The following is a 22,843-nucleotide window of genomic DNA, read 5'->3' on the forward strand; positions in this document are numbered from 1 at the left end:
AATGTAAGCAGTCTTTTGTTGGTTCTGCCTGGCAGTAACCTCTCCTGTCTCTTCCTTCCACCCTCAGGCCTACTGTAATTTAATTTAGGACACTAGAATTTTCTCCTCATCAGAATCATTTTGAGAGCTCTTCTCTGGGCAATCTCTACTTTATAATATAAAATATGGAGCTATATCCTGGGTACTCTAGTGGCTTCACTAGATGTTGAAGTTGATATAGCCCTTCAAACAAAACGTCTAGCAATATAAGAGAGCTCTCTTAAACATCAAGAAGCCATTGTAGCCATTAAAATTTGTTTCTAAAAACCAACGTGATTTCTTTACATATTATACATTAGTAAATAATAAAAAATGTTTGGAAAAATGGTTTTTAAATATATGTTGACATTGATTACAATCTTGTGGACTACAAGGAAAAACATAAGTATAGAAAAGAATAAAGTGTTATAAAAATGTTATGTGTTTGTCTTTGGGGAGGGAACCAAGTGATCTTCCTTCCCCATTTTTGCTATATTTTCCAAATTTTATGTAATAAGCATATTATTTTTTAAACAGAATATCAGAGTATATTTGAAAAGTAAGTAAATTAAAATGCTTAAAACCTGACTAGGTAGGGTTACTATAATGGTGCATGTTCGTTTCTTCTCTTCCAGAACATCTAATAGACAGCACGTGTAGCAACTAAAATTGCAGGCTCTGGGGCCTCAGTGCTGCCTGATTCATATAGCTAATGAGTTGTGCCAGTTATTCATGATGTAATGATGGGCAAATCCTTTGACTTCTCTCTGCCTTTTCTTCATAATAAAGTGGAGATAAAAATACCCACGTCATGGGGTGCTGGTAGAGATTGAGAGAAGATGTATGCACTCATCACAAGACCTGTCACCCACCAAGTGCCAAAAATGTTGTTATTCCCATCAATATTATAATTACCAGCACTCACTTGGCTCTGGGTGACCATTAGATCCCATGCTCTCTGCAAGGTTGTCCAATAAATTATAATGTTTGTTTGTGACTAGATGATAAGTATCCATTCATACCTCCCTGTTTGATTTGTACAGGTAAGCTATGCATTGGTAGTAGTCCTTTGTATATGTGTTTTTAATTCCGAAATTCCAGTTCAGTTTTGCTTTGAGCATGGATATAATATCTTCTTTTATATATTCTGTCCACAGACCACACTTTGAAATGTTACACTCTCATTAGATGGAGATCTTTACACAGTTTTCATTTATGTTTCTTATTTTTTTGTTCCTTTCCCTTTTTTCTAGTTGCTTATATTTTATTTTTTATAATCTAATTTGACAAACTTCCTTTACTTGTCATCTACAATATTAATAGCCACGTAAAACACATGGTTGAAAATGCTTCCTTGGAGGAAATATGAACAGAAGGCTAAAGTTTCTTTACCTTTATAACTAAATATAAATATATGATGTAGCAGCTAAGATTGTAGGCTTTGAAAATATATTCGTATAAAAATAGTTTTTTGACTAATTTATGCAAAGGATTTGAAAACAAAAAAGGTTGTTTGAATTTCCATATGTAATAAACCTAGCTACATTTTATCCTGTGTGCTTTTGGCAAGCTGAGTTCCTGGCCCTAGATTGTCTGGGTTGTTTGGCTGTGAAAGTCTCCCAGAATTGATAGCATTTTCCAGTAAGCTGCTTCGCGGTGCATTTCACATTGCTAACAATGAATGCCACAGGCCAGGAGTGGCTGTTCATCTGGCCCCCTAATGCTCTGGAAAGCAATGGGGGGTATGATGGATAGCAGCTTTAGGGGCACAAATAGCTATTTTCTTGCCAAAGAAAAGATTGTATGTATATTTTAGGACTTTATGGCTTTATTATTTCGCATGCTTTTTTGATAGAAATGGGAGTATATTAATGTACAATATATATACACTTTTATAGGGGAAAATAGTGAAAAAATGAGGTGGTATATGCTGCAGTTTACCTTGTCTTGTCCTTGATTTGTTTTCAGCCTCAGTGTTTCTTAGTTATCTTCCTTTTAAACTCAAGTTCGTTGGCATATAAGTCAATCTGTATATATTAAAGAATAAAAACAACTGAAAGCTGTATAATGGTTAACATGGAAATTCTTTACTAGATTTTCAAACCCATTAGGCCAGTCAGGTTACTTAGCTCATCTCCACTAACCACTGCAGTTAGTACTCAGTACTCACTTAGCGGTTCTGAAGTGTTCTACTTTTAAACATAAAAAATATTTAAATAATTGTTTAACTTACTGATTATTTTTTAAATATCAGAATCAAAGCATTGTATTTATTAGAACTTAAATGGAATGAACCCCTTTACACAGAAATTATTGTGTCTCTTGAATTCACCTCCTATCCTTTGGTACATAGATGAGGGTAGGCTGTTCTGAGCACATTTGCAGGTTTATGTCAGACTATGGAGATGTCTCTGGTAAAGAGGCCCTTACAAGAGGTTCATGGCTTGGGACAGAATTCAGCCTCTGAGTATTATAGAAAAATAGCTCGTCAAAAGCCTTACCACCTTTGTTTCATATGCTGCTCTTTACTCTTCAGTTCTTCCAGCCTCTGCCAAGGGACAATCCTCTGAAGTCCAGTCTTTATCCATGTTGTGTATATTTTTTGTTTTAAAAATCAGTAACCAGCCCTAGCTGTTTTTGCTCAGTGGATAGAGCATTGACCTGAAGACTAAAGGGTCCCAAGTTCGATTCCAGTCAAGGGCACATGCCCCATTTGTGGGCTTGATACCCAGTTCGAGGCATGCAGGAGGCAGCTGATCAATGATTCTCTCTCATCATTGATGTTTCTATCTCTGTCCCTCTATCTTTCCTCTCTGAAATCAATAAAAATATAATTTTTAAAATAATAATAAAATAAAAAACTTGAAAATACCAACACCCTAGTAGTAACAATAACAACATCTTGTATAGTTATGTAGTGGTTACTAGATGTCTGGCACTGTTTTGTATCTTATATCAAACTCATTTATTCCTCATAACAACTCTTGAGTAGTTACTATTATTATTTTCGTTACAGATGAAGAAACGGTCAGGGTGAGACAACTTTCTAAGGTCACCTAACTAGCAAGAAGCAGAGCCAGTATGAAACTGAGCAAGTCTCTAAAAGACTGGAAGGGAATGCTTGTACATTAAATGACAGATTCCAGATTCAATATTTCACTATTAATCAACAGCTTTCTCGGGGCTAACTATAAAAATCCTACACTTCTCATTAGGAGATCAGTGGCACAAGAGTAGGGAGAATTTTATCCAGTAAGCAGGTGCCTGGTAAAGAACTGGCCGAGTGAAGTGTCCTGGAACTCCAATCGCTCTGGTGGAGCCGTCCCAGTGCTAACAGTGACAAAGGCCACCTTGTTTGGTTTCTAAACACTTTGGAGAGAGCATTATTTACTCTTCTTTTACCGAGTCTATGCCAGTTTTAAACATTTGCCAACTACAACATAAGCACACTAGTCTACAGGAAACTAGCACACTTCTAAAAGTCCTCTTTATTTCTCAGGGAATAAAGAAAGCCAGAGAAATGATCTGAACTTCACGTAGTGATTTCAGTGACTTTAAATGGAACTCTAATAGATACTATTTTAACTTCTGTTATATTGATATATTCAAGTTGTGTGGTAGCATACACTGTTATTTGATTTTTAAATATAATAATGTTGAAATGATACTAAATACTTGTGAAGGTGTCAATTGATAGGGTATATATGGGAATCATTTATATGATTTATAAATAAAACAGATGTGGTGTCAGTTTTAGATTTAATATCATGTCTGATTCAGATGCTAGAAATTTATTGATATTTTTCCAATACAACTTTCCTATTTATTAAAAAATCATTTGCATTGGAGTATTGTTCTTTGTACTTGGATATTGATCCTATTTCTGGTTCAGTTTTGATAGGAGTTAATATCAAGTGGACTTTATATCACTTAGTGCTTTTTTATATCAAGTTTTAAAAATTAGTCATTTTACCTTGTGATTCTTAGTTAGCAATTCATAAGCAAATAATTAGACATTTTTAGAAGACTCAAAAAATAACCTAATAATAATCCTTACTCATCTTTTTAATGTAATAAGGACAAATGAGCAGTCCAAAGAAGTAAAACTGTTCAGTATGTGGCAAAGAACTAAAAAAAATGTTTTTGGGTTTCTTAGTATTTTTCCACAGCTTGCAGTTCCTTAAACGTTCTGAGTCTTAAATACCCATTTCTTATATATATTTTGCCTTATCAAAGCATCGTTCTGTTTCTTCTCTATCAGTAATTAGTAAATTAGAAAGTTTCCTTACTCCCCAGACTTACACCCTATTCTTTAAGGAATAGAGTACATAGTAATCAGCATAAAAATTAGAACCTCTCAGAAATGCCAGACTCATTCTAGGAGTTTTGCTTTTACTTATAATTACTATATTAGTGAACATCCTGCAGCCTGTCATTTAGTTATTCATTAAATTACATCTGAAATGAACCTTACTTACAGTAATTGAAAGGGAATATAATAGAAAATGTTAAAGGAATGACATTTTCTTCTATTACTGAACTTATAAAATACTGTCATTTGAAGGTTCTATAAAGACTTTTTAAAAATAAGAGTTTTTAAAAATAAATTAATGCTACTAAAGCATTTAAAATATATTTATATCAAGCTTTCCTTCAATCTTACACTTTTAATTGGCATTGTCTGTGAAAATGTGTTTGATTAGTTGAGAAACCACCATGTTTCTAATGTACTCAAAAAGAAGTTCATGCTGTTTTCTCAGGTTTGTAAATAGATATGTAGAAAAAGGTAGGAACTACACTTAACATTAACAAGAGTTGTTAACCAATTCTATCTATATAATGAGATGTTCTTTTTTCTAGATTAAGCTTACTGAAAATATTTTTCATTGAATTAATTTTAGTAAAGGACCTATTGGGGGAATTAATCTCTTATGAGTTCTTAAGAGTTCTCTAAGCCATTGTATAGAGCTCTGAGAAAGACACATAGTTGACATGTGTAACCACAGTTATTTGTGTGAGATTTGTACTGATTGAGATCAGAAGGATAATGGTCATAAATATGTCTTACTGTTTAAAAGCTGTCTGAAAGAGGGGAGATTCTAGATTTTTCCTTTATTTCAGGAAATAGCATTAGTAACTGGGAGGGGGAAAGTGGTAAAGGAAGGTATTAGTGGGGGAAGGAAGGAAGGAAAGGGAGGTCGTGAGTGGGAAGGGGAGGCTGGCTGACTTGGAAGCAGATGTAACTCAAAGTAATTGATATTTCTAACTGGCACAGCAACATCCAACAAAGGAATAAGCTTATTCATGAGGTCATGAGCCTTTCCATCTCTGCAGTTATTTTCTTTTTAAAATATAGGTTGAAGAAGGATCTAAAGGTATACGGCTAGGTTCACTAATTGGCTTGCTAGTTGAAGAAGGAGAAGATTGGAAACATGTTGAGATTCCCAAAGATGTAGGTCCTCCAGCAGCCACCTCACAGCCCTCAGCGCCTCGCCCCTCCCCAGGACCACCCGTTCCTGTGCCTGTCAGAAAGGAACTCCCACCAGGGACACTGCAGTGAGTGTTTATTTGAATGAACCACGTGAAAAGTAGCAGCTTTCTCCTTGTGCATATTTACTCTTTTTAAAAGATTATTTTGAAATGGTAACTAATTAAATTTGTGTGGAAATGTGTTGATAGTAATAGAAACCAGATTAGTACAGATTAATTTATTTGTCTGTGGCTGTTTGTTTTAGCTTTATGTTTCTATTTTTTTAATGATCAGAAAAACTGTTGACTTTAAGATATATTTGAATCAAATATGAGTGTTAATTGATCCCACTAATCTTCATTGTTTCTTCTTAGGCTCCGTGTAAGTCCAGCTGCCCGTAATATTCTGGAAAAACACAAACTGGATGCCAGCCAGGGCACAGCCTCTGGTCCTCGGGGGATTTTTACCAAAGAGTATGTGTGTGCTTTTCGTAATAGCCAATTTCATTACTTATCATGATCATTATTTTCTGAAAGTACTTAGAGGAGAGCTTATTCAAGTTATGATTTAAAAGAAAGTACACTGTTCCTTTGTGTTTTTAATTGCCTTTGTCTGAGTAAAATTGTATGCTGTGCAAGAGTTTTCTGAATAATTGCAGCATTACTGAAAAACAATTCTAATTTGGAAACTAAGTGAGATCCTTGGAAATGGTGATAAAGGCAGAAAATTAGAGTTCAGGAGAGTGAATTTTTGTGTTATTTTACGTTTTTATGAAAAAAATATGCAATTGCATTTAAATTTCTAAAACATGGAAATTACTTTTAAAAACAATATTATTCTTATCTGTTTGAATTTTATTCACTTGTATGATCAAAGTAATTTCCAGATACAGTTGGGTCTCTTTTTAGATTTTCTTTCCTATTTTGTCTATATTTTTTAATACCACACTTTTAATTCTTCCAAATGGATTTTGAACAATTCGTCTAGGCTCCTGGCAGGGTATGGCAGGGAACCATGTTGTTTGTATTGGGTTGTGTCACATTTTAAATTAACTTAGAAAGAACTGGCATCTTTATGATGTTGAATCTTCCAAGAACACTGATATGTCTTCCCATTTGTTTAAATTTTGTCTTTCAAGGGTCTATTAGAATAGACAGTGCCTTATCTATTGAAATTTATTCTAATGGGGATGACAAAGATTAGTCAAATAGGCATATAAACCTAATATAAGGCTGCTGTAGTTATATGTGCCACATTTCTATTGGCAGTTCCATTAAAATTTTTAAATTGCGGTAAGGTTTTAAAGCAATATGCTTATTTGTAAGAAAAAAAGGCTTGACATATTTAGTAATCTCACTAGATCCTTTTAAAAAACAAAAATACCTTTATTTTACACAGTAATACAATGGAAAGTTTATTATTAGTCTATTTTTTATTCTAAATGATGTTGAGGTTAGGTTCATTACATTAGATTGTGCTGATAGCCTGTTGAGCGAAATTAACAGTACTGTGATTTTTCTGGCCATAAACAAGGTAATTAGCACTAAACAGTGATTTAGTAAATGTCCTAATGAAAGTCATAGGCACAATAAGCTTCATAATTTCTGAATGTGAAAATTATTTCACAAGTTTAAAGAATGAGGGTGTGGTTTAGTTATGAATTGCTCATATTCCAAATGACACCCCCCCCCCCCCCGTCCCTGGAATGAAAAGACTAATTTTTTTTTAAATAACTATATCCAGTATGTTAATAAATTTCTAATTCTTTGGATTTTGAAACAGTACAAATGTTGTACTGATTGGACAAATAATATGAATCAGCAGACAAGATTCATTTGTCTAGCTCAAATAATTCCTTTTGCATTTTAGCCTTGACATGTATGTATGTCTGTATCTTCCCTCCACATCTCCCTACCATTTTTCTAAAGGTTTTATTGTAGTTTTTGTTGCTGATCATGATTATCTAATTCCCTCTTATTTCCAGGGATGCTGTCAAGCTTGTCCAGTTGAAACAGGCGGGCAAAGTCACGGAAACCAGACCGACCCCAGCCCCTCCAGTAGCTCCCACTGCACCTTTGCCCACAAAGGCCCCAGCCCCAGCCGCAGCCCCACCATCTTATCCCCGGCCCATGATCCCACCAGTGTCAACTCCTGGACAACCTAACGTAGCGGTAATGTCATCTAAGTAGATTTTTATTTTCCAGTTTTAAGTGGGAAAGGAAATAAGCACCATTACTGCATGTTTTGCAAGTACTTTTTTGCAATCTATTTTAGTAGCAGCTAAAACTCTCCAAGTGCTTTGTTTTGCAGAGCTCCTATCACAAACCAAATTTATTTATACAGTTCTGACTTCCAAAAGGAACACCAGGATTATGATTCCATTCCAATTTACTACAAGTTCCACACCTTCAGTACCATATACATGCTCTGTAATCCTGATACTTTTCATGTCTTGTTTAGCTAGTAATTAGTAGCTGATACCAGCTCCCTTTTGTGGAAAAATTGTAATTTTTCACTAAGGAAATTGATAGGCTCACTATGAAGAACAGTCTTTTTGTTTACAAATTGCTCCATTTTTGTCCCTCCCTTTCCTAGGTTTCACGTTATTTCTTCCCATCAGAAGAAATGCAGAATAATCCGGTTTATTTAAAATTGAAGGGCACTTAAAATATTAACAGGCAAACAGAGATAAACCTATGCTACTTTTTCTAACGGAGAGATATATTTAAATATAATATTTTAGAAGAATTGAAAATAGTACAAGTTTCATAGGAAACAGATTTTTTTACTGTACATTAATGACTTATGACTACATATACAAAAATTTTATGTGTAATCAAATCTTAATTTCTTTAAAAACTAAGTTATTCAAATTAGAAAGATAAACCTCACTTTCAAATTCTTACAGTATATAGAGAGTATTTATTCTGTTTGATTAAGTATTTTGTTAACCTAAAATGTTTAGTTCTCTAAGTGAGCAATTGTTAAAAAGGAAATCATCTGTATTTTCTGTTTCTGTATTATCCTGAAGTGATTATAACCCAATCCCAGGATGATGTAAAGGATAAGGAAGGAATTAGAGGTAATTTAAGGTCCCATGTTTTTGTTAGAAGTTCAAGGAACAGAATGGAAAGGCGACAATAAAGTTACAGAAAGATTTTTTTTTTATCTCATTCATACTCCATATTTTGAATTTCTAGGACATAGATATTCATGTGATTTTTAAAAAATAACAAACTGAAATAGAAATAATTTGATAGATTATCCAGTATATTAGATTATCTTTTGCTACTTTATGCCATTTTTTAAAAATATATTTTTATTGCTTTCAGGGAGGGAGGGAGAGAGATAGAAACATCAGTGATGAGAGAGAATCATTGATTGGAGATCAGGTCCGCAACCCAGGCATGTGCCCCTGACTAGAGTTGAATCTGGGACCCTTTAGTCTGCAGGCTGATGTGCTATCTACTGAACCAAACCAGCTAGGGCTACTTTATGACATTTTTACAAATAAAAAATTGCTTTTAGTTGTTTTGTTGATTTATTGGCTGCTTTGAGTATTCTTAAGAAACTAGAGGCCCCGTGCATGAAATTCATGCACAGGTAGGCTCTCTAGGCCTGGTTGGAGATCAGGGCCAATTAGGGCCTTCTGTCTGCCAGCTGGGCCTTTCTTCATTATGCACTGCCCCCGGTGGTGAGCACACATCATAACAAGTGCTCAAACTCCCCAGGGGACACTTGGCATATTAGCCTTTTATATATAGAGATAATGTTTATCACAAAAATTGCTTATAGGTGGTACCTCTGGGGTATGTGTGTGTATTTTTATACATGTGCATGCACACACACACACATCCATGAGGAATTATTCATGATTTCTTAGATATTTTAAAATCATCTCAATCATAGTAACATATGAAGTCCCATTCATAACTGACACTTGAATTTTTCCATTTTCTTCTACACTCATATACTGTGACTTTTTTTCTACAGTTTTATACTCCTTAGGTTTCTTACATTTTTCCTTATACTAAGAATTTTTTTTAAATCTTAGAGAAAGGAAGAGAGAGAGAAAGGAGAGAGAGACAGACTTCATGTGAGAGAAACATTGATGGATTGCCTCCTATACATGCCCTGACCAGGCATTGAGCCCGCCACCTTATGGTGTACAGGAAGACATTTTAGCCAACTGGCTAGGGCACTAAGAATTTTTAATAGTACTTTTTTAATATTAATCTTTAATTATTATCAAAAGTAACTGAGACCTGATTTCTGTTATGAAATTTATTTTTTTTTCTTTTATTTTTCATGGTTTAATGGACAGATTTCTATTCCTTGCAGGGCACATTCACTGAAATCCCAGCTAGCAATATTCGAAGAGTTATTGCCAAAAGGCTAACTGAATCTAAAAGTACTGTACCTCATGCATATGCTACTGCTGATTGTGACGTTGGAGCTGTTTTAAAAGTTAGACAAAATCTGGTCAAAGGTTAGTAAAGTTGAATTTACTTAATGCAATACACATGCTAACTGTAATAAAATCCTTTAATTATAAAATGCACATATGTAGCTTTTTATTTCAATTTCATCATCTTGGAATATATTAGTGCTAAAAAAAAATTGGCTTATTTCTTATAAGAAATAGATTCCATAGTATTGAATAAATCATACTTTTTTATATGATACCCAAATAAAGCTGTCCTTAGCATTTTAGAAAATATAAAGTTCAAACTGGTTTAAGAATGTTTTAGATTATAAATATGTCTTATGTATCACTTTTCTTGATACAAGTTTTAATTTCTTTTTCAAAGTATATTTTAGGTTATTAAATTTGTAATGTTTCTCCCATAAATCAATTAAGGCTAAGATTGGTGAGACATAAGAATTGTTAGCATAAACTAATATATCATTTATTTCTACTTTGTATGACTCTTATTTCATTTTCTTGCCTTATTGCACTGTTGAGGACCTCTATTGCATGCCAAATATAAGTAGTAAAAGCAGATATTCTCACCTCATTCTTGATCTTGGGAGAAAATATTCAGTCTTTAATATTAGCTGCAGGGTTTTGTAGATTTCCTTTTTCAGACTGAAATTCACATTTGGATGGATGTTGAATTTTGTCAAATACTTTTTAAAAAATATATTTTATTGATTTTTTTACAGAGAGGAAGGGAGAGGAATAGATAGTTAGAAACATTGATGAGAGGGAAACATCAATTAGCTGCCTCCTGCACACTCCCCACTGGGTTTGTGCATGCAACCAAGGTACATGCCCTTGACCGGAATCGAACCTGGGACCCTTCAGTCCACAGGCCGACACTCTATCCATTGAACCAAACCGGTTAGGGCAAGTCAAATACTTTTTGTGCATCTTTTGAGATAACGTTTCCTTTTCCTCCCTATTAATATGGTGAATTTTATTGCTTTCCAAATGTTGAATTGACCTTATTTATATGAGTGATTACTTGTAATGAGTGCATAAAACTCATTTAATCATTAATTTTTTCATAATTGCTTAATTCCATTTTCTAAAAATTTGCTAAGAATCTTTACAATTATGTATATTGGGAAATTCTGACATGTAAGCATTGGAAATCCATTTTTATTTCTATTCCTGAGGGATTTTAAAGAAACAAAGAAGTTGTATGTTTCTGGAAATCTGAATTAGAAGAGCTATGAATTAAATGAGCAGCTGACAGTTACCATGACAGTTTGGCAGTTTTTATGTTTATGGTAATTTATCTACTCTCTTTCTGAAATCTTCAGCATGCCTCTGAAATGAGGTCTTATTCACACAAAATTCCATGATACTATAATAACAAGATTATTTATTGCTGCCACATATCATTGACTAGATCTTGATCTTCTAGAAATTCTTGCAATAAAGAATCAAGTGTAGTTTACATTTTCCAACACTTCCATACTCACTGGGGAAAGCAAGAGTACAAATCAAATGCTTTAGTTATGGCAGCTCTGTAAGAAGGGAGAGGACCTCAGCTTTATCTTAAAATCATCATGTGTACTGGAGGGACATTAATTCAAATGGACTCACCGTAAAACTAGACAGAAAACCTCATTTTACTTTCTGCACTAGGACCTTGCTGTATCTTGTTAAGTTAAAAAGCAGATCTTATCTAATGCAGTGGTCTAAAATTTTTGTTGTACGCCTCATTAGTAAAAAAAATTTGAATATCCCCCAGATACATATTTATTTCATAAAGTGACTATGTGTACCACAGTTCTAATATACCGTATTTTTCGGACCATAAGACGCACTTTTTTTCCCCCAGAAGTGGGGGTAAAAAGTCCCTGCGTCTTATGGTCCAAATATAGCCTACACATATACTTTTAAAAAAAAGTTTTTTTTACTTGCCCGGCTCTGTGTGGTCTCTGTGTGCTTGCCCGGCTCTAAAATGGTTCTAAATGCTGCTGTTTACTTTACAGGGTTGATTACATGTGTTTATGACTGTGATGTTGGGTTTTAATGCACATAAAATATTTTAGGACACTCTTTGTTTCAGAATCTTTTTTTCTTCATTTCCCCTCTCTAAAAACTGGTGCGTCTTATGGTCCGGAGCGTCTTATGGTCCGAAAAATACGGTAGTCAGTATATTATTGATATAAAGCATATGCAGAAAAAGAACATTTGAAAAGTGAGAAAAAAACAAATCATCCTGTTTGTATACATCATAGAGAGAACATTTGTCTCTTTAGAGACATGCAAGTTGATTTTCTTTCTGCAAGTTCTTGTGTATTATATCTGGGCAATTTAAAAGAATTATTGGGTCGGCAACTAAGTAATTGCGGATTTTTTAAAGAAAGAATTTTTTCATGGAACTAAATAACTTTATTCTGTAATGTATTGCCCATTTTGATCAATGACCTTTTGCCATCTTTCAGGCAGCATCATAATCCCACGTTCAAAAAACTTCTGGTTTTTATTAGCAAAAAACTGAATCAGGTACGATTTGACATCATCATCATTATTGAAATTTTTACCACTCAAGGAGTTTTGTAAAGATCGAAACAAAAAGTAATCAGATGGTGCAAGGTCAGGACTATATGGTGGATGTGGCAAAACATCCCAACCAAGCTCCATTAATTTTTGCCGAGTGACCAAAGATGTGTGTGGCCTTGCATTGTCATGATGGAATACAACACCTTTTCGATTTGTCAATTCAGGCCGCTTTTCTTCAACTGCATTGTTTAATTTCATTAGTTGTTCAATGTAGACATCAGAATTGATCGTTCGGTTGGGTGGTAAGAGTTCAAAGTAGACAATTCCTTTGTAATCCGACCAAACTGATAACAAAACCTTCTTTTGATGAATATCAACTTTTGATGTTGTTTGAGTTGGTTCACCTGGCCTGCTCCACGATATTTTCCGCTTGATATTGTTGTAAACAACCCATTTTTCATCGCCAGTTATCAGTCGTTTTAAAAATGGATCATTTTCATTACGTTTCTTTAGCAAATCGCAGCTGCTAATGCGTTGCGTTAACTGTGATTCTTTCAGTTCGTGAGGAACCCATGTATCGAGTTTTTGAACATAGCCAAGTTGTTTTAAGTGATTTTCAATGCATGTATGTGATACATGAAGCTTCTCTGCAATCTCACGTGTTGTACTGTGACAGTCCGAATTGATTATTGCTTTGATTAGGGCGTCATCAACTTTAACTGGACGACCAGAGCGTTTTTCATCTTTGAGTGAAAAATCACCAGAACGAAATTTGGCAAACCAATTTTGACACTGCCGTTCTTTTAAGGCTTCGTCACCATAAACAGCACATAACTTTTTATGAGCTTGCGATGTGTTTTTCCCTTTGCGGAAATAAAAAAGCAAAATATGACGAAAATGTTCCTTTTAATTTTCCATTTTTCAACGAACGCCAAACGAAAACTACAAAACAGATCAAAAAACTTTTTTCACTGATTAACAGCTGAGTAGCCAACTATCAAATAACAAAATGTGTTTTACATTTGTACTACGTCTGCAAACCTAAAAATTCAACTGAAGCCATATATGTGTGAAACCCGCAATTACTTAGCTGCCGACCCAATATAATCAAGCCCCAGAAATAAACTTTCCATGGTTAATACTATTTATCCAGGACCTCACATAATACAAGTTTTTCTAATCAGTGGAATCTTATTGAATAAGCAAACAAAACCTGTCATGTTTTTTACCATTGCTTGTCAGTATAGTAATTTACAAGTTTGAAATCCTAATGGTCAATGTTAAAGTTTATTATGAACGTTAATATTAATATGCTTGTTTTTCTTTCAGATGACATTAAAGTGTCAATAAATGATTTTATCATCAAGGCAGTAGCTGTTACTCTTAAAGTAAGTAGCAAATCCCAATAATCTCACATCTTTGGATTTTTATGGATAAATAGAACTCTTATTTTTAAATCACAGCCCTTTATAATTTTATTGCTAAAATCATTCTATCATTTAATCTTCCTCAGTTTTATAGATGAAGAAACAAAATCAAAAGGGCTTACAACTAACTAATTACAGTAGAATAGTGACCATTTATTCAACAAATACTAATTGACCCCCTGTCTTGTGCTAAATACATGCCAGGCATTTGAAATATGGTGGTGAACAAAGGCCTACATAATTTCTGTTCTCATGGGGCTTATGTTCTAGTTGGAAGAGACAAGCAAATGCTGTCAGATAGTGAAAATGCTCAGCTGAAATAGAGAGCAAGTTCAGGGACAAAATAACTATGGCCGTTGTATTCAAAAGCAAGGCCTCTCTAGCAAGGAGGTAATGAGACAAAGCCTGCAAGAAGAGAGGGAGGGAGTCAAGTGGGTATGAGCTAGAGATGATTCCAGACCGAGGCATGGAGTTTCCCATGTACTAAGACTGGGAAATGGGAGAGGAGTCCGTTTGCAGCAGGGACTCTCGAGTTTGTGTCTGGACCTTGTGTATTAAGTTTCAGAAGCCAAATAGCGTTCCGGTGGAGTGGCAAGAAGCTAGGTAGTCTGTCTGACTAGCGAATCTGAAACCCAGGCTTCCTGACTAGCTGCTCAGCACCATCTCCTGTCATGTCTTCTTTGTGGAATGAGGCTGCTTTTCTGTATTGCGACTTTGTAGGTGCTATATTGAAGGTACATTTACAAAGAATGTATTTTTATTTCTTGAACAGTTAAATAGTTGAGAATTTATAGGCATGCCGTTTCAGCTGTTCATGTCGAAGTGTTCATATGTCTTTGACCAAATAATATTTTGAATTATTAATGATTTTCTAAGTTATTCTTGCCCTCCTTGAGTGTTCATTAGCTCTTGGTCAATTTCATTTCATAATTTTGTATCAGGAGCCATACTAATTGTAATTTAAATTTTGTGCTAGCTTTTTTTTTCTTTTTTCTTTTAAGTAAATTGATTCATCAAAATGGATTTGGGTGCTTTTTTTTCCTTCCCTTTCTCTCTGATTCTTTTAATATTGTGAAGCTTTTTATTCTTGAAGTTATAGAGCATTCACCAGTAAAAGTACCTGAGTTCTGTTTTGAAGAGGGAGCATTGCCAACTTTCTCAGCCCCCCCACCCCCATAATTATTGAACTGTTTAATTTTCAGCTTTTTCTTGAATCAGTCTTGGAAGTGTATATATTCTCAGAAAATAAAGTTATTTCATCTAAATTCCCAAACTTAATTAGCTTAGAGTCACTTAAATTTGCTTATAATTATGTTAATGTCTGAAATGCCTGGGGATTTTCTGAACTGTCTCGCTTTTGCATACTTATTTTGTGTTCCTTCACTTCCTCAGGTTTATTTTGATAAGAGATATTTTCTTAGGAAACTTGAATGTAATTCATTATAATTATCTTTTATTAGTAAGATTATTTAGATTTATAAATTTTCCTTTGAGTACAACTTAGTCCCATAGGTTTTTGTCACAATAGCTTCCTAGCTAAATTTATTTGCTTAGTGAGGGGTGAGTTTTCCTCTTTTATTTTACCATTATCTCTAAAGAATTTTAAATCTTCTAAGAGGTTGGGACTTTCTTGTTTATTTTGACTTAATGGCATTGTTGAATGAGTGAGCCTCAGAAGAGATGAGTGAAGAAATGAAAATGAGCTCAGCATGGCAGGGTGGGGCCTGAGGGACCTGGGAAATCATCTTAGCGGAGTGGTCAGAAGTAAGATTAGGTAGGTAGCAGGAATTGTTCTGTGGATGGCTATGTTTACATTACAGAAGAGAGGTATGGATCTTATTCTGTAGAAAGCAAAGAATTTTTGAGAAGAGAAAATTTTTTATGTCTATTTTTCAGCATCATTTTCTGCTATGATACTTGACAATGTATCCATTTGCATTGTTTCCAAGTATTTGACCATTTCATCTGGTTTTTGTATTATATGTATATTAAATATAGACATGCTCACATGTAGGACATATCATATGTTTATGAAGCTAGAAAATCTTTCTTAAATAAGGAAGTCATTTATGAATGGCATGTTGGTACCTCCTAGGGCTGTGCTAGAAAATCAGGCTTCCTTAATACCTCAGGAATGAGTGGATGAATGTCACCACCCCTCTTCCCTGTCTGCCTTCTCAAGGTCATGTTGGTAAAATTTTGGGGCAGGAAGTACACCAAACATAAAATATTTTATAGCAGTCAGGTTTCACAAAGGAAGCCTTTTTTTAACCATGATATAAAGGGATCAAAATGTGTTTTTGATCAGAATTTCCTCAAGCTTGTTTCAGAAAGATGGAATGCTTAATTGTTCATCCCAGATATTAAAGGTATTTAACACCGAGATCCAAACCATATCTTAAAGCAAATTTTTATTTCCTTCTGTCTAGCTGTATTCACTTTCCAGTGAGCATATTTAGTTACTTTTCTATTCACCTTGGTCTGAAGCTGCTTCTTTATTAGTAACATGTATTTCTGTTTCTGATTTCTAGCAAATGCCAAATGTTAATGTAAGCTGGGATGGAGAAGGCCCAAAGCAACTGCCCTTTATCGATATTTCAGTGGCTGTGGCAACAGATAGAGGTTTAATTACACCAATCATAAAAGACGCTGCGGCCAAAGGCATACAGGAAATTGCTGACTCTGTGAAGGTAGGCCTTAAATACTCTGCTTTCAAAACGTTGGATTTTACTTCCTGACAAAGCATTGAGGTGATCTGGTCACTCTGTGATTGATATGCATATATCTATATGTAATTATTTATATTTGTATATGTAGTTGTGTCTGTGTATTTCCAAGTGATTGTCATTTTTATATAGAGTTTACGTTTTTAATCCAGAAATGATCCATTTACTTATTTTATTTACTTATTACTTTTTAATCCTCACCTAAAGATATGTTTTTATTGATTTTAGGGAAAGAGGAAGGAAGGGAAGGAGGCGGGGGGACGAGGGGAGAGAGGAGAGAGAAACATCGATTGGATGCCTCCCTTATGTGCCCCAACAGGGGATTGAACCTACACAGCCTAGGTATGTGCCCTGGTAGGGAATCTAACCCACAGCCTTTTGGTGTACGGGACAACGCTCTAACCAACTGAGCCACCTGGCCAGTCCCATTTTAAGAACATTTTACATTCAAAATTGCAGAAATAGCATGCAGATAAAATAGGGTCAGTTGTATTCAAGTTATAGATGAATTATTTACTTCCAGAAGTCTAGAATTCAACTTTTAAGATCATAGTTTAGATAGTTAAAGCTGAAACTATATTTCTAAAAACGTGGTGATAGGCCTCACTATTAACATCATTTTATTCTTAAAAGTTCATTCATTTTCTTTTTAGAATTGCGACCACTACAAGTGCTTAGTGTTCTAAAAACAAAAGTACTTAATTTTTCCCGCGTTTTCTTCAGAAGCAGTTCTGTGGCTCTAATGTAGAAGAATCTGATTTCACCAAAAATATTACATTGAACAAGCAGGAACACAGGCAGTAGGTCAGCTTTGACAGCCTCAATAGTTTCTGTGTTTTTTATCAGAAATATCATAGTGTCAGCATTGACAATTTCAGATTCCTTGTTTTTGTTTTTGTTTACCAAGGACCAGTTGTGTTTAGTGGTAGAACAAGTTATGAGAGGGATTAAGAAGTAGAAGATAAGATTTCTTTGGGAAGCTGATGTTATATGTGAGTGCCTGTGTCTGGACCTACTTGCCCAAAATAAATAAATAAATGAAAACAAGGCAATCTGGTTTAAAAAACATGCCTTTAGAATCGTAGAGTTAGATATAAATGATGGTGACCTTAGTAGAATTATCATTTTAAAGCCTTTCTCCACTCCTCTTTGAAAAGATTTGCAGAGTGTGTGCTTATAGATAAAAATGCAACTATATTTTGTAGTTGAGAGGTGGTGTGACTTTGGCCAATTTAAAAGTCAAAGTAATTTTCCAAGGAGTTTGTGGGTCCTTGGAAATGCATCATGGACCCCGGGTTAAGAACACCTGCACTAAGTATTTACTTCTTGACCCACAGTAATCCCAAGGATGCCAGGGTATGCTGCTAAAGGCGTGTTTTAGCCAAGTTCAAGTTTGTATTTCCTGAATAGAGGAATATGGTAACAAACCTTAGATCATCCCACGCGTTTCTCAATTCTTCATTAATTATAGTACTTTTAAAAGGCAGAGGTAAAGTTTACTTTGCATCAGTACCCAGTATAATTTTGAATGAATTAATAAGGCATGTGATATATTTTAGAAATATTTGCTGTCCATCTTGTATTATATTGTTTCAGCTATCTGCTTAGAGTTGTTACCAGCTTTGGCTTTAAGTTCATATTTTCACACTACCAGGAAAACCCCGTGAGAATTCTTTAGGAATTTTTAGAACCATCAATCCTCCTCAGTCTATTTTTACTTCAGGTTCTTAGAGTTCATTGATAGGAATATCCTGCTGATGTCTTCAGAGTGTACAGAGATTTTTTAAAAGTGCTTGCAGCCTAGTTTTTAAAATGGATATGCTTTTTATGTGTTAGTGCAGTCACTCGTGTGGAAATCATCTGCCTTTAAAGAAATGCCTCTCAAGGTCCACATGATGTGTCTGTGCAAGTCATGTGAACAGTGGCATTGCTTCAGGCAGAAAAAGCACTTCCGCAGATCATTCCCTCCGCCTCTGATACTCCACGGACTGCACAATCTAAATCTCTCTCTTCAGTTTTCATTTTGGTTTCAAACAGCTTCATAAGTAACTGTATCCTAAGAAAATCAATCTATAGTTGTTTCAGTTGCATTAAGTTACAGTAATACGTTGAAATTATTTTTAGATTTTTAAAGAATATTTTATTTTTCAAAGTGGAAATTATTTATAGTTTCAAATTAAACAGTTATTAATGGTGATTGTAATTGTACTTAGGTTAGGTATATAATACAGACCATTAAGTAAGCCCAGGACTTATTTTATCAACTCTTCTCCTCATAAAGTAAATTCATTATTAATTTTTTTATATGGAATGATTGAGCTTCTGTGTCCCTGCTTTGGAAGCATTGTAAAGTAAAACTCAAACAGAAGTGCAGTTAACTGCAAATGCAAGTAGAGGAAAATTTAAGAACTTCTTAAACTCACTCTCAGGGTGTTATCCGTCTTTCCCTCTGTAAGGAAGTTTTTAGAACTCAGTATTGTCAAGAGTGATATAACATTACTACATCCTTATATTCTTTGTGGGGTGTCCATTAGACTAGCTCATCCAGGAAGTGCTTCAGCTCTAGGATGAAGAAGCAGTAATGTCCACTTTCTGGGGCTTAGTAATCCCACTTCTGAGAATTTATATGAAATCATTCAAAAGAAACCAGTGAACCAAATGATGCCACTGGGGAAATGACTAAGTAAATTCTGGCAGGTGCAGTGTTTAGAAAAACAGACATTGGAAAATCATTTATAAAGACTTGGCAACAAGAAAGATGCTTCTAATATGGGGAAGTGAAATATAAGGTTTGGGTTTTTTTTAACAACTGTCTGAAATTACATGTGTGTTATGGATAAAAAAGAGGAAAGAGTGAAAGATGAAAACTATTATGTCGGTTGCAAGTTTGTTGCCATTACATAGTTTAATCAAAATATTAGGTTGACAATAATGTTTTCTAATATCTTATAAGAAAAAAGTTTTATAGACAAAATGGAAAACACCAGAACATTCTGTATAATGGTGGTGCACAATTTTTCAAGGAAAGTGCTTTTTCTACAGTTTTGATTCACAACTTTAGCTTCTTTAGATTATATCCTATCTTGTTCATTTTAAAATTGACTTTAGAGAAAATTACATATACATCTTATAAAGTGAAAGCAAAGCATCTCAGAGATGAGACTGTACCCTGTCCATATATTTCAAATGACAAATACCTTGCACTGTGCATAATACAGTGTTGTTTGACATGTTTTGCATTTTTCTCAGGCTCTCTCAAAGAAAGCAAGAGATGGGAAATTGTTACCTGAAGAATACCAAGGAGGATCTTTGTGGTAAAATTTAAACTCTTAATTATCAGTAGCATCAAACAGATGTTACCTGTTTTTTTATATCAGAGAGGAAGGGAAAAGGAAGCAGATATAGAAACATCAATGATGAGAGAATCATTGATTGGCTGCCTCCGGCACAACCCACACTGGGGATCAAGCCTGCAACCCAAGCTGTGCCCTGACCGGGAATCGAGGGAATTGATTCATGAGTCAGTGCTCAACCACTGAACCACATTGGCCAGGCTCCGTGATATTTTTTATATTATTATATATGGTATTATTCTTAAATTTTATTTCCCAGTCACAGCAACTTGTATATAAATATAAAATGAATTTTTATATTGACCTTTTATCTAGTGACTTAGTAAAATTCACTTACTAATCTGGCTAGTTTATCTGTAGAGTCTTAAATTTTCTACCACTACTACACAATCAGTTTACCTGTGAATGACAGTTTTAAAGTGAAAATGTGCATGGGAGGAAAGTCTTCTTTGATTGTCAACATGCCACCTTCAGAGCTTTTTATTTCCTCTAGCATTTCCAACTTGGGGATGTTTGGCATCGATGAGTTCTCTGCGGTGATCAACCCTCCTCAGGCCTGCATCTTGGCCGTGGGGCGATTCCGATCTGTGCTGAAGCTCACTCAGGACGAAGAGGGGAGCGACAAACTGCAGCAGCAGCAGCTCATCCGGGTCACCATGTCGAGTGACGGCCGAGTCATCGATGATGAGCTAGCCACCAAGTTTCTTGAAACTTTTAAAGCAAACCTAGAGAACCCTTTCCGACTTGCCTAGTTCTCAAAGGTAGAACTGTTACCCAGAAACATGTACTATACGGAAGCAATTAGGTATTTAAGTGTGAAGTGGATGAAGTGTTTATTTATTTAAGGTTAAAGTTTCACAAGAGTTCAGTGTGGGCTTAATGTTGTAGAAATAACAAACTGTAACTAATAAAAGAAAGAGAACATTTAGCTAGGTCCCTTTTTAACCTTGGTGCTGTACAAAGGGGGTGTTAACTAAATGTAAGTTAAATTATGTTTGGCTCTTTCGAGCATAGTCAAGAAATTGTTACACTTATATTTAATGTATTGTCATTGGATGTGGTCTTCAAAGAAACACCCATTAAGTTAGCAGTGGGACCTCACTTTGACCAGCACTGCTCTAGACATACTTGAACAATTAATATGTACAGACGTCTATTCTGGATAGTAGTAGGTAAACATAGATCCCATTGTATTAGGGGTTATGACAACATTATTGAATTTTTTATGTATATAAAGCCATATGTTTTAGAGTGCTTCCTACCAGTCTTGTTTTTTACTCCTGTGACACTGTGAACTTCTTAAAAGGAAGAATTAAAAAATCAAAAATGAAGAGAGAAAGACCCCCCAAAATCTGTTTCAATGGTGTAAACTATAGTTTAAATACTTAAAACTCAGAAATAACTGCTCACCTTCATACTAAATTAGAATATATTAAAATAAATTATGCTGTTTCCTAACCAAACATTTTAAATTATTGTTGATTTGAACACAAAATGCTTCTTAGTGCATTTTAACCAGGTTTGTATTGTGTAGTAGGATGTGAGAAAATGTAAAAATGCCCATTGTATTCTACATGTTAGGACACAGAAGTTTAGAGAAACCTTGAAGTAAATTAATAATTTCCCTGGATCAGCTCAAAGGGTCTCTACAGGAAGAAACGAAGCATTTAAAACTTATGCATTAGGAAAATAATGGATTTCCTGTGAGGGAAATGCAAAGAGGGTAGAGAAGAATGCTTGCCAAGCAGGTGAGAACTGTCCTTGTTACTCCATCGATGATATGAAATTTTCACTAATTATTGTAAAGGTTAGAAGAGTTTATTTCTTTTAACAACTCTAACTGGCAAGGTAATCCCATCAAAATGGGATGGTAATTTGACTGTCCAATCACAGAAAGGCTCCTGGTAGTCTGCTGCTGTGAGTGTGACATGCTGCACGCCGGCATGCAAAGAGCCTTCCAAAATGGTTTTGTTTTCTAAATTTCATATCCAAGGAATAGAGCACTAAACCGCCATAATACCCCATGGCCTGGGCCAAGGTGCATAAACCGCAATGCGTCTGTTTCCCTGTGGGGGGCATGGACCTTGGTCCTCACCCCAGCCTGCCTCACCGGGCTGTTGTGGCCTGCACAGGAGAAATGCTAGGTAACGTAAGACATTTCCGTTCATGAACATCACAGCCAAGCTTTTCATGGAATCTGTTGCTTCTCATGGTTTGACTGACTTCTCAGCTGTTGGTACAAATGCTGATTTCTGCCAGCCAGCACTTCTGTGCCGCTTAGGCTGGTGTAAGGGGATTGTCGCTTCTGTAGAAAAAAGAATCCCCTTTCAGTGTGAAGTCAGGGAATCACACCGATTTGAGAAAGGACTGTGGTGTGGTTGGTTTGGATCATTGTAGAGAGTGCACTGCCTGGGCATCCTCTTCAATGTTTTATACAGATTTTGGTCTGATAGGTATCACTGCGAGAGGAAAGAAAAGTGAGATTTTTATCCCTCATCATCCTTTATCTCCTCCTGAGAAGACTTCTAAGGAAAACCACACGTTCCAGCTACCACTTGGGCAGGAAAACGTCAGTGAATACTAGATTTATGTCAAAGCAGCCCTCATCTCCCTGATTGCAGCTCTAGTGAACTCTTACAGGCACAGTCTGTGCACTGACTGTTTTGTGTCAGATTGAAATTCTTAATATGTTGCTGGGTTTGGAACATTACGAGGAAATGTATGTGTACTGGTATAAGTATCATATATAGTGCCATATGGAACTTGTGTTTTTAGATATCTTTTTTCTCCTTTGCATTATGAGCCTAATTGCATTCTACTTTGTATAGGTCAGCCATTTGGGCATTATGCTAAAAGTAAACCTAGCTTCCTAGTCTTTTATTGGAAGG

The 22,843-nt window shown here is 35.1% G+C and overlaps 1 protein-coding gene across 1 annotated transcript in view; it reads left to right on the plus strand.

Annotated features, from left to right (window-relative positions):
- Positions 1–21,300, plus strand: part of PDHX (pyruvate dehydrogenase complex component X) — a 42,179-nt gene extending 20,879 nt beyond the window's left edge. Inside the window, exons 4-11 of the mRNA XM_036428469.2 lie at positions 5,375–5,574; positions 5,863–5,961; positions 7,473–7,659; positions 9,830–9,977; positions 13,779–13,837; positions 16,408–16,566; positions 19,852–19,916; positions 20,449–21,300. Coding sequence (XP_036284362.1) covers positions 5,375–5,574; positions 5,863–5,961; positions 7,473–7,659; positions 9,830–9,977; positions 13,779–13,837; positions 16,408–16,566; positions 19,852–19,916; positions 20,449–20,707 — 1,176 coding nt within the window. The 3' untranslated portion in view covers positions 20,708–21,300. The remainder of the gene's footprint in view (positions 1–5,374; positions 5,575–5,862; positions 5,962–7,472; positions 7,660–9,829; positions 9,978–13,778; positions 13,838–16,407; positions 16,567–19,851; positions 19,917–20,448) is intronic.
- Positions 21,301–22,843: the final 1,543 nt, after the last annotated feature.

Source organism: Pipistrellus kuhlii, unplaced genomic scaffold (assembly GCF_014108245.1).
Source record: "Pipistrellus kuhlii isolate mPipKuh1 unplaced genomic scaffold, mPipKuh1.p scaffold_m20_p_9, whole genome shotgun sequence".
In the NCBI taxonomy this organism is placed as follows: Eukaryota; Metazoa; Chordata; class Mammalia; order Chiroptera; family Vespertilionidae; genus Pipistrellus; species Pipistrellus kuhlii.